The following is a 12,586-nucleotide window of genomic DNA, read 5'->3' on the forward strand; positions in this document are numbered from 1 at the left end:
TTGAAAGATACATGGGAACAGAATGCTGCTTCTGAGGACTTGACCAAGCTCTTAGCAGGATTATGTGGAACTGGACCATTGTAATGGCCACTTTTACATTACATATCTTGTTTGGACTCAGAACTAAGGCTATTACAGATATGGTATAAAGTTCGGTTAAATTGAGGTTCACTTTTTGAACTACAGAAAACACACAGGGAATAATTTGGAGCAAGTGCTTTTTTTTTTTTTTTTTTTTTTTTTTTCCTTTTCTCTTCTCTCCTTAGAAGTTGTCTTGGGCACAAGACTCCCTCATAATTTCCTAATCAGCATTTCTGGGGTAATGTCAGATTTTACACAATTACAAAAAAACAGACACAAATGTGTAAACCAGATTTCAATCTCTTCTCTGCTGACATGAGATTTAAAACAGCAATGGGAACATTTCTAGGTCAGTGTCAATATACAGTCACAAATTACCAAAGTCAGAAACAAATTGGAGTACATGGGTGTGTGATTTTGTGTTTTGGCATAGATGAAACATTGTACTATTCACAAAGGACAAGCCAAATCATAAAAATAAAGTAGAACTTAAGATCCCAAAATTTTGAACAAGTAGGATTTAATTCTGACATTTTGCAGGTTTGTAATATCCTGCTTTTTGCTTCAGCAGTCCTAAAAAATACAAGCTAAGTACTTTTTGTCTTTCTACAATGTTTGTAATCCTGAGAACTCAATTTCAACAGAAGAAAACCCCTCTTAGATATATTTATAAACAAATAAGGAAAAACTAAGACTAATTGGGACACACACACACACACAATCAGACCTCATGTTACTTACCAGGAATTAGAAATGATCAATAATGAATCTCCCAGAAATTTTTTTATTAGTCTAACTAAAATGTAGTATACCAGAAAGGAATTATAGAAAAAAATAATAGTTATATGATTTAGAGTAGTCAAACATAGTGAAGTTTAACAAGAAAAGAGAAGATGTAAAATGGCCCCATAGACTATATGTAAAAATATAAAGAAAGAATATGTCTAACAACAGATGAGTGATTAAGGAAGTGATTCCTATCTCAATTAACTTGCAGGAACTGTAAAAATAACAAAGGAAGTCAAAGACTTATATACCAAAAAATATGAGTCAGACTTAAAAGAAATAGAAAGATACAAAGAAACGGAAATCTATCCCATGCACTTGAATTAGAAGAATTAGTCTTGCCAAAATGACTATCCTTCCCAGAGCCATATACAGATTTAATGCCATCCCTATCAAGGTACCACCGAATTTATTTTTTATTTTATTTCTATTGACACCAGGGTTACCTCTGGGTCTTAGTGCCAGAACTACAAAGCCACTACTCCCAGTGGCAATTCCAACCCTCCTCCCCCCCACAGCGCTTTCCATTTTATTTGATAGAACAGAGAGAAACTGAAAGGTGAGGGGAAGAAGATAGGGATGGCAGAGGAAAACAGACATTTGCAGACCTGCTTCACTGCACCTGAAGTGTCCCCACTGTAGGTGAGGAGTGTGGATTTGAGCCAGTGCCCTTGCACATGGTAATGTGTGTGCCCAACTGGCTGTACCACTGCCTTCCCTCAGCTCCCATCAAATTTCTTTAAAGGAATAGAACTTGCAGGGGCTGAGAATTTATAGGAATTAATTGAACTCTCTATCTAAAATCAGCACCCTAATATTTTATTCTATTGCTAATAGGGCCATCTCAACAACATTTAAATTTCTTAACAGGAAGGGTGAAGATTTCTAAAAGTTAAGAGACTAAAGGTATTAGGAAACCATTTTTCAAGGTAATCCTTACCTCATTCATCAGGTGTTTTAAGAATGTTGGGGCAGCTTGGAATGTTCCTACTCATGACCACAGAATGTGAGCTCAGATCTACAGGGATGCAGAGCTGAATATGGGCCCCAGACCAAATCAAATCGATGGGGTTTACAGTCAACAATATTTATACCCCTAGTCTGGGAGGTGGCATGGTGGACTAAGCACTGGACTCTCAAACAGTATTTATACCCCTTTCCCATACTAGGGAGCTACTCTCTTCCCTGATACAGCTTTCTGTTCCTTTTCTAGCCATAACATCATCTCCCCAGACAGTAACTTGGATCCATCTGCATATCAGATTTCAGGTTCAGTGAAAAAAACCCAAAAAACTAGTGTAGCCATAGGCCCTTAGGAATATAACTAAAATATGCCTACTGGTTATCTACAAAACAGAGGACACCCCAACTCTTCATCTGCACTATTCCAGCCTTTAGGTTCATTATTGTTCAACAATTTGTTTGGCTCTGTATGGTGACTGTTTTCAGCCACCAGGCTCCAGATACTAGCATGATGCTGACCAGACTTCCCTGGACAGACAACCCCACCAATGTGTCCTGGAGCTCCGCTTCCCCAGAGCCCTTACCCACTAGGGAAAGAGAGAGGCAGGCTGGGAGTATGGCTCCACCTGTCAAGGCCCATGTTCAGTGAGGAAGCAATTACAGAAGCCAGACTTTCAACCTTCTGCATTCCACAATGAACTTGGGCTCATACTCCCAGAGGGTTAAGGAATAGGAAAGCTACCAGGGGAGGGGATGGGATACGGAAATCTGTTGGTGGGACCTGTGTGGAGTTGTAGCCCTCTTATCCTATGGTTTTGTCAATGTTTCCTTTTTATAAATAAAAAAAGTGTTGAGATGTTCAGTCAAAAGGAATTTGCATACAGTATACGAGGTTAAGTAATAAAGGCAGTAATATTTAAAAGTTTTTTAAGGTATAGGAGGTAACATGAACTTTATATAATCCTTTAATAAAGTCAAAAGTGCTATTTCATTAGACTTCTTTTCTCTGGAACTGGACTGCTGACCTAACTATAGCTTTAACAGATGATTTGAGAAAAAAAAAAATCACACACACACATACAAAGGAAAATAATTTTTCAAGCATGTAATTAAGCAAAAACTGATTCTACAGCTTACAGTATATTTGATATAAAAATAAGAAATTCTCCAAAATATGTATGAAAATACAAGTTTATGGACCCAAGACACACAGAAACTTTATTTATACTTCAGTCACCCAAAACAACAGCTTGTGATCTCCTCCAACTGCACACAATGGCAGAGTTCTGTGCCAGGAAAGGCCAGATCCAACAGCTACAGAACCGGTAAGAACGGGCTATAAAATATGTAAAAAATTAAAGAAGCGGTTAACAAACAAAAGGCTACTTTAAAAAGTGTTATATTGTTAAAGTGTTTGTTTACAGAGGAAAAAACTACAGTGAAACTCTCTCATAGGTGAAAATGTACATTACTTATAGCACTAGGATGAAGGGGTACAGCTGAGACGCAAACATTTTGCAGTACAAACTAAACAAACAAAATTAATATGCTCAATTGATATGTGTCCTTAGGAATCCTGAAATGTGGGGTTAAGCATAAAAATAGTAGTAAAAATATATATGCTACCAAACAATTCATTACCTGAGGGTGCCCTAAGTGATGAATTTGAAGCTGACTTGCCATTTTGCCAGGGTAACCAGTAGTTGCAAATAGGTTTTCATTAATTGAGGACCACCTATGCAAAGACAAATGACAGAATTATCCTAAATTTATTAACACAGTTCCACAGGAACTTCAGATATGTTTATAAATATATTGTGAATATTAAATGCTTATTAACTTGTGTTCATTTGTTAAGTTCCGAAGTTGTGCAAAGTTTAACACATTTTCTTTCTTGTAAAAAAGTTTTTTACTTATATACTGATGAAAGAGAAGGAAAGGGCAACACAGAGCATCACTGTAGTATCTGTAGTGCCAGGATCAAACCCAGGACCCTGTACATTCACGTTCTGCAATCTACAGTTGTGCTATCTCTTGGGCCAAAGCACAGTTTCTTTCTTCCTTCCTTCCTTCCTTCCTTCCTTCCTTCCTTCCTTCCTTCCTTCCTTCCTTCCTCCCTCCCTCCCTCCTTCCTTCCTTCCTTCCTCCTCCTTTTATTCTTTCTTTATTGGGGGGGTTATTATTTTACAGTTGACAGTAAAATACAGTATTTTGTAACTATGTAACATTTCTCAGTTTTACACCTAACACTCTACCCCTCCTACCAAGGTCGTCCTCTTGCCATCATGTTCCAGAACCTAACCCCCTCCCCCCCCCACACACACACATACACACACACTCTAGAGCCCTTTACTTTGGTGCAATACACCAAGTCCAGTCCAAGTTGTGCTTTGTGTTTTTCCGTCTGTTCTTACTTTTCAATTTATGTCTATGAGTGAGGTCATCCCATACTCTTCATTCTCATTCTGGATTAACTGACTTAACATGATTCCTTCAAGCTCCATCCAAGATGAGGTGAAGAAGGTGAATTCATCATCCTCTTCTTCCTTCCTTTCTTTCTTATTATCAGTGGGCTAAAGTACAAATTCCTTCCTTTTTCCTACTCTCTCTCTTTTTCTATCTAAATCAGAGGGCTAACAGAGTGGTAGGAGATACTTTTACTTTTACTTCATAAAACATTTCTTTTTATATTGTTGTCTCTGGGGCGTCACTGTTCCTGTTTGGCTGACTTTTTTCTTTTTTTTTCCTTTCAGTTAGAATGAGTGAGACAGTGAGGCAGATTGAGAAGAGGGGGAGAAAGAGAGGGAGAGGGGGAGGGAGAAGGAGAGAGACAGATATTGATTATAGCACCAAAATTTTCTTTTAATATAGTGGGGACAAGGCTCAAACCTGGTTAATGCACATGGCAGAAGAATAATAAATTTTATTTAAGATAATTTTTTTTTTGCCTCTGGCATTATTGCTGGGGCTCGGTGCCTGCACTATGGATCCACTGCTTCCTTCAGTTGCCCTTGTTGTCTATCATTGTTGTAGTTATTATTGTTGTTGTTATTGCTGTCATTGTTGGATAGGACAGAGAGAAATTGAGAGAGGAGGGGAAGACAGAGAGGGGGAGAGAAAGACACCTGCAGACCTGTGAGGTACAAGAGTTAAAGGATATATTCTCGGCACTTAAACACCCTAAGCCTTCTGCAGTTCGCCCTGAGAGATCTGTTTTGGCAGACACGTGTTCGGTTTCTCCGGCAGCCACTTCTCCAGAGGCTTCCACTTCCGTGACTCCTCCCCCTGCTGAAACCTCATCATTAAGAGACCTTGAGGCTGAGATACAAAAGTTAAAAGAGATGTTTTCGGCGCTTAACCACCCTAATTCCTCTTCAGTTTGCCCCAAGAGTTCTGTTTTGGCAGACACCTGTTCGGTTTCTCCAGCAGCTGCTTCCCCAGCAGCTTTCAATCCCATGACGCCTTCCCCTGCTGATACCTCGTCATCAAACCAAGTCCACACCTTCCCGGTAAATGTGGCCCCCAATAAACAAAACCCTCAGGTGTGGCATCCATACTCCTCCAAAGAACTCTGATCCTGCTGACTTTCATTCCCTAACCCATGTTAATCTTAAAGGCTTTTGAGCTCGATTTCCTGATGTTCCTTTACCACAGTTGAAATATATCCTTGCTACATGCTCTTCCTGTGCAAGTCTCATAAAAACACCTGCTATTCAAACTACCAAACTTTGGCAAACAAAAATATGTGTTTGTCTCAATTTCTAAATTTATGTGGGAGACAGCTCAGATGGGAGAAAGCTCTAAAAAGCTTATAAGCCATATGCTCTCCTGTTTTGTTGTAATGGGATTACATCTTCAACTGAAAACTGACAATGGGCCTATGTTTACCAGCAAACAATCTAAAGATTTTTGTTCCCTCTGGAACATTATTCATACCACAGGCATTCCCTATAATCCACAGGGACAAGGCATTGTCGAGAGGGCCCATCAAACCCTTAAGGCTCAATTAAATAAAGATAAAGGAGGAATGTACCCCCCCAATATCCAGCTAGCAAAAGCCTTAACTACATTAAATCTCTTTAATATTTACAATAACTCGGACCTACCTCCCATTATTATTCTTCACTGGCAAACACCATCTACCCTCCCAGCTATTAAGGTCAAATGGAAAGACCCACTCGATAAAATGTGGAAAGGGCCTGACCCCCTATTGACCATGGGGAGGGGGTTCGCATGCATTTTTCCACAGAATTACTCCAAACCTGTCTGGTTTCCTGCCCGCCATGTCCGATAATACCCACATGATTGCGCTGCTATCCCTCAAGAACAAGAAATACTACAAGAGGACTAGATGCAGGATGCATCCCAAGATCCCTAATACGACATGACAGAATCTGGAAAATCTGGCTCACAGAGCCCTCTCTCCTACCCCTTCTCTGGATGTCTTATGTTATGACTGGCCAGTTGTGTTTTGTGAATGTGTTGAATGACCAAAAATTTTTGTATGACCCAGCTGCTCAGAGTACTCTAAAACTTAATTGACTTTATGTAAAAATGCTGGATGCAGTCTAGGTTTCTGGAGATGTCCAGAAACATTCCAAAAAATTTTTTTCTTCTTCTCTCTTTTGATTTTTTATATATAAGTCTTGGTATATATGTAAAGTGCTTAGTCTTAAACTGTGTGAGTAAAGACAGATCTAAATTTTTTTTTTAATGATATGTTTTCATAACAAAAGTTTTTCTCCTTCTGTGTGTTATAACTAAATGTTTATAGGTATGTTTCAAGTTTGGTAAACACTAACTTACAAGGTTAAAAGTGTAACCTTGAAGCTACATTACTACCAGACAAGGTAAAATTAATTTGCTAAAAGTAACTAACTATTTAAGGTAAAGTCTAAATATTTAACTTAACAATACATCCACAAAACTAAAATACAAATTCTCTATACAGGGCGCTTTTGGAGGGCCCCCAAAAGTGCCCTTTAAACTATCTTGTGGTGGTCCAGGAGGTGGCACAGTGGCTAAGGCACTAGACTCTCAAGCATGAGGTCCTGAGTTCAATCCCTGGCAGCACATGTACCAGAGTGAAGTCTGGTTCTCTCTCTCTCTCCCCTATCTTTCTCATAAATAAATAAATAAAATCTTAAAAAAAAAAAATAAATAAATAAATAAATAAACTATCTTGTGGAAACTATAAAAAGTTCTTCCATACACAAATTATGTGAATTAACAACATTCACATATTCTTCTACACTTAACTGGTGTATCTCGTCTTGCCACTATAGGCCCACCAAATGCCTAGGCTCAATTAAGTAAAAAAAATAAATAAATAAAAAATAAATAAAGAAAGATATACCCCCCAATATTCAGTTGGCTAAGGCACCAAACTTCTTTTTCTATAAAAAATTCAAATCAGATGCCCTGCTAACCACAGGAAGCAGATTGTTTGTGTTTCTTTCACAGGAATCCTGGGAAAAACTATCTGGACCCCTGCACACTCTGACATCACCCACTAGACGGCACGACTACAGTGGCACACCCCCGAAACCCTAGCTGTCACCTGACGCGATCTAAAGAACCTGATTCACAGACTCCAAGGATACAACTTTTTTACTTCCTGTCTGCCCTTCCTGCTTCTGCTTTGCCTGTCACCTTTTGGAGGTTCCAGCTCACTCCCTACAGAACAGCGGAATTCCAGTGGCTGACCTTCCTCATGCAGTGTTTCATCCCCTGGCATTTCTCCCCCTAGTCGCCTACTTTGGACTGACACTTCTATTGGACTTGCTGGTTTACCCTTTGGACACTTTACACAATTTTTACAGCAGCTTCCTTCCCTTTACCCTGCTGGCTTTTCAAAGACTGACCTTGAGTAGTTCATAGACTTTACAGACTGTTGCCTTGAGGACTATACAATGCCAAATAGCCTCTCTGCTTGGCAGGCCATGCCCTCCCACCTAGAGGTCCTGCCCTTTGAGGCAGGAAACGGCCCCTCATTACGAACCCTTCCCCTCCGCCCCCCCGAGACAGGGAATGTTCCTTTGCGCACCAAGCCTTCCCTTGACATCACACTGGCCCTTACTGCTCCCCTACTTGTCCCTTCCTATTTTGTTTTTGTTATATCATTCAGGTTTATGCCCAAAAGTTTTTTGCTCATGCCTACACTACTATTCCTCTGTCACAGATAGTCTTTTACAGACATTGAACCATCTTAATGAGATGACTAGTTAGAAAGATAAGAGTAAGATGTAGAAATATTGTGAGGAGATGGTTGAGCCTGGCAGAGCTTAACCTATGAGATGAGTCCCTCCAGGTAAGTCTTTCTCTCTAAAGGGGTTGAGCACAGGGAGGACACATGAATCTCACAAGGTTGTCGGCCATTTAAGCCTTCCCTCCCCCACAAAAACGTTCTACATCTTCTCACCTGAGCACGGCATTCCTTAAAAACATTTAAGCCTGCTCCATTCTATACATTTCCTTACTGTGTCCATTAGATATAAAAGAAAAGGGGAAGATGCTGTGCAGATGTCTCCAAGGCTCTGCCACCCTACACAGAGTATTATGGTACTTTCAGGGCTTTCCCTAACCAATCCTGTCCTGACACATCACTCTGGGGTGGTGACCTAAAAAGTCCACCTACTTCCCCTCCCCTCGCCCGCTCTCTCTTGTCCAGTGGTGAGGTAGCAGGGGACAGCCATTTTTTTTGGCTGGCTCCACGTGGCCTCAACCACCCATCTGACCCAACAATAAAGAGTTGTGTTCCCTCTGCGCTTGGATTCTCTCTCCTTCACATCCCACTGCCGCGTCAAGCAACAGACCTGCTTCACCATCTGTGAAGCGACCCCCCACTCCCCCCGCAGGTGGAGAGCCAGGGGCTCAAATCAGGATCCTTATGCTGGAAATAATTTTTTAGCAGAATATATTTAAAAAACATTGAATGTTCTGATACCTGTCATAAAGTTAGTGATACATTATTTGTATAAGTTCCTTGGGATGCCACAATCACCTAGAATATTAATTTTTGTGTGGTTACTAAGGGGCTTTACACATGTTTGTTTTTATTACTCCAGGGCCAACATATTTATTTATTGAGAGAGATTCACACAGGGACAAAGAGAAAGGCAGAGACACCGCAGCACCAGAACTTTCCCTGGCACAGTGGCTCTTTCCACTTGCTGTTGGGACTCTAAGCTGGGACATGTGCAAGGTGCACACTGTACCCAGTGTTGTCGGGCAGCCCCCCTGCTCTGCTCCATTGCTGATACTATGGTCTATTTACATAATCATTGTTTTGCCTGAGACCTGCTCTGCCTGCAGGGTATTAATTAAGCCCGCCAGTTAAAACCTTCACAACAGTTGCTATGGAAGCTTTCTACCTTCGCGCCCTTTCCTTTTCTCCACCCCCTTTCCTAACCATTTCCTTTTCTAACTTGCCACTTCCATTTCAAAATATACAAAGGCGTAGTCCCTGATCAATAGAGATGCATTGCGTTCCCTCTCCACCACGAGTTCCTGGTTCCTCTCCCACATCGCTGAGTAAGCAGCAGCCCAGGTTGGCTCTGGTAGAGTTCTCTCCAACCCAGAGAGCTCGTGCCCGGGAAGAAACACCCTCACGCTATCCCAGCACAGTGTGAGTTATCTATCCTTAGATACTTCCTTATTTAAGCTTCAAGGCATCACAGATATTGGAACCAGTGAGTTAAAAAGTTAATCGAGTCCAGGTAACATGCCTAGAACTATAATCAGAGCACTGAGTTGAAAGACAGAAAAAATACTCTTTAACAAATAAAATGGCTCAAAAAAAAAAAACAAAAAAAAAACAAATAAAATGGCTCAAGTCTGATTAATATGTATCTATATATATTTTAATGTACAATTACATTAGTTGTTTGTTCAACAGTTATTCTTCCATTTTTCATAATGACTGAAATCCAACTATATTCTGGCACAATGTATCCAACTCCAACACAAGTGAGTCAGTGTAATGACAAAAGTTCCCAATAAAAAGAAGGGAGTGTTCCTTCTTTTCATCTTACTTTGGATAGTGTGGGATGAAGCAATGATGTCAAAAGCTCTGCTGGTCACCTTATGACTACGAGAATGGCAGAGGTCTGACTTCTTGATAATAGTAAAGAGCCATTCAACAAATTCTTTTTTTTTTTTTAAGAATTTAAAAAAATATTTATTTTTTATTCCCTTTTGTTGCCCTTGTTGTTTTATTATTGTAGTTATTACTGTTGTTATTGATGTTGTCGTTGTTAATATGACAGAGAGAAATGGAGAGAGAAGGGGAAGACAGAGAGGGGGAGAGAAAGATAGACACCTGCAGACGTGCTTCACGGCTTGTGAAGCGACTCCCCTGCAGGTGGGGAGCCAGGGGCTCGAACCGGGTTCCTTTCGTCAGTCCTTGTGCTTTGTGTCACCTGCACTTAACCCACTGTGCTACCACTCAACTCCCTATTCAACCAATTTTAAGATGGCTTTCTTATTAAGTACCAGAGTTCACTGACTTCAAATGTACACTTGCTTGCATCTCTGAAATTAGAATGTATCTTACATATGACTTTCTTTCTTTTTTCCTTTTTGCTATTAGCTTTATTTATTTATTAGATAGAAACAGCCAGAAACGGGGAGGGAAGGGGGTGATAGATAGGGAGAGAGATAGACACCCACCTGCAGCCCTGCTTCACTACTTGTGAAACTTTCCCCCTGCAGGTGGGGACTGGGGCTTTGAACCTGGGTCCTTGAGCATTGTAACGTGCACTTAACCATGTGTGCCACCACCTGGCCCTTCTATGGCTTTCTTACACTTATCTGTACATATTTTCTTAGGAGTACATAAGATAATGGTATCCTAAATCTTACAATTTTAGTGAAGGTATTTTAGATTTGATGACATAGAGCACGTAAAGTGGTTAACTAGGCTTGTTTGCTAATAAGTTTTCCTATTAGTTGAAGCTGATAGCATCGTTATGTTAGTCCTTGCACTTTGCGCCGTGTGTGCTTAACCTGTTGCGCTAATGCCTGGCTCCCAGCTGATAGCATCCTAATGACTAGATATCAAGCAAAAGATGAATGAAAAGTAACAAGTGGACTTGTATATAAATGTAAGTGATGAAATGTTAAGCTGCAGACTGTATTCTCATTTAAAGAACAAATGAAGTTTATATGCATAAACATGGGTACATTTGTATTTACTTCTTTATATGCATAGAAAAATAAGAATATGTTTCAAATTGTTTGGGATGATACTTGTGTTTGTGATACTATGCTTTGTGTTTTATTAACTTTTTCTCCTTCCTACCTACCTACTTACCTACTGACAATAAAGAGCCTCAACTCTATCATATGATGGTGCCAGGAACTGAACCTGGGACCTTAGGGCCTCAGGCATGAAAAACTTTTGCATAAATCACTGCACTACATTCCAGGTCCTATGCAACTTTTAAAGGAACTGGGAAAAAAAACCCCACTCCCTCGGCCAGATCAAGACAGAGCAAATATTTAGCCATGAAAGAAAAAAGAACATTTGTAAAGCAATGAAGAAAAACAAATCCAGTGCAAAGGAGAGAATTGGGAAAGTAATCGAAGTGGTGGTACAACATAGACCAAGTAAACAAATTGAAAGCATGGAATGGTAACTCCAACAAAAATGGTACATTACTTGAATAAGCAGGCTCGATCCATGTGGACAGGTCTTTTATCTTGAGGGTAACTGAAAGAATATTTTACATTTTAGAGTTCATAGTCAAGTAGAAGGCTTAAATTAATGTTTTTAAAATTTTTTTAAATACTTTAAAAAATATTTATTTATTCTCTTTTGTTGCCCTTGTTGATTTTTATTGTTGTAGTTATTATTGTTGTCGTTTGTTGTTGGCTAGGAAAGGGAGAAATGGAGAAAGGAAGGGAAGACAGAGAGGGGAAGAGAAAGATAGACATCTGCAGACCTGCTTCACCGCTTGTGAAGTGACTCTCCTGCAGGTGGGGAGCCAGAGGCTTGAACCGGGATCTTTACACAGGTCCTTGTGTCACCTGCACTTAACCCACTGTGCTGCCACCCGACTCCCAAATTCATATTTAAATGGTTAATTTCTCTTTAGAAGACATACTACCCTATATACTTAAACTCTGATAAAATTCAAAATAAGCACAGGATTATAATAGATGAACTGTGAGAAAATACATAAATATGATTTAGAATCACACTGAACACCATCAATTAATAGTGGCAATATTTTTCTCCTTCTCTTCCTCCTCCTCAGTTTTTAGCATATGTATACACTGACCAGACAAAAGATTGCCTCCTCTACACTGTTCTTTCTTTTATTCTAGCCCCCCTCCCCCACATTGCTCTTTCTGAGTTACTCCCAAAGTAAGCCTGCAAAGCAAGGGCACCTAACCATCTTTTTTTTTTTTTCTTTCTTTTTTTCTTTATTAGGGGATATTTTACAGTCGACAGTAAATACAACAGTTTGTACATGCATAACATTTCCCAATTTTTAAAAACCCATAGATCTCTTCTTTAGAAAAGACATTTTTGTTCTGTAATGAACCCTATGCAAACAAGGGTGGGTAACTGGTAAGAAAAAAATAGACAAAATAGGTGTGCCAGGCGGTGGCACACCTGGTTAAGTGCACACATTACAGCGTACAAAGGCTCAGGTTCAATCTTCAGTTGCCACCTACAAGGGGAAAGCTTCACAAGTGGTAAAGCAGTGTTATAGGTGTCATTCTACCTCTCTACCACCCCCCCATTTCT

The 12,586-nt window shown here is 39.9% G+C and overlaps 1 protein-coding gene across 2 annotated transcripts in view; it reads right to left on the reverse strand.

Moving 5' to 3' along the window:
- Positions 1 to 2,920: 2,920 nt before the first annotated feature.
- NUP37 (nucleoporin 37) overlaps positions 2,921 to 12,586 on the reverse strand; it is a 46,846-nt gene continuing 37,180 nt past the window's right edge. For both annotated transcript variants that reach the window (XM_060194263.1, XM_007527928.3), the window contains 3 exons: positions 11,492 to 11,542; positions 3,472 to 3,565; positions 2,921 to 3,166 (listed from right to left, as the gene is read on the reverse strand). In XM_060194263.1, the coding sequence (XP_060050246.1) occupies positions 3,053 to 3,166; positions 3,472 to 3,565; positions 11,492 to 11,542 (259 nt within the window). In that variant the 3' untranslated portion in view covers positions 2,921 to 3,052. The remainder of the gene's footprint in view (positions 3,167 to 3,471; positions 3,566 to 11,491; positions 11,543 to 12,586) is intronic.

The sequence above is a fragment of the Erinaceus europaeus genome, chromosome 7 (genome assembly GCF_950295315.1).
Source record: "Erinaceus europaeus chromosome 7, mEriEur2.1, whole genome shotgun sequence".
Classification (NCBI taxonomy): Eukaryota; Metazoa; Chordata; class Mammalia; order Eulipotyphla; family Erinaceidae; genus Erinaceus; species Erinaceus europaeus.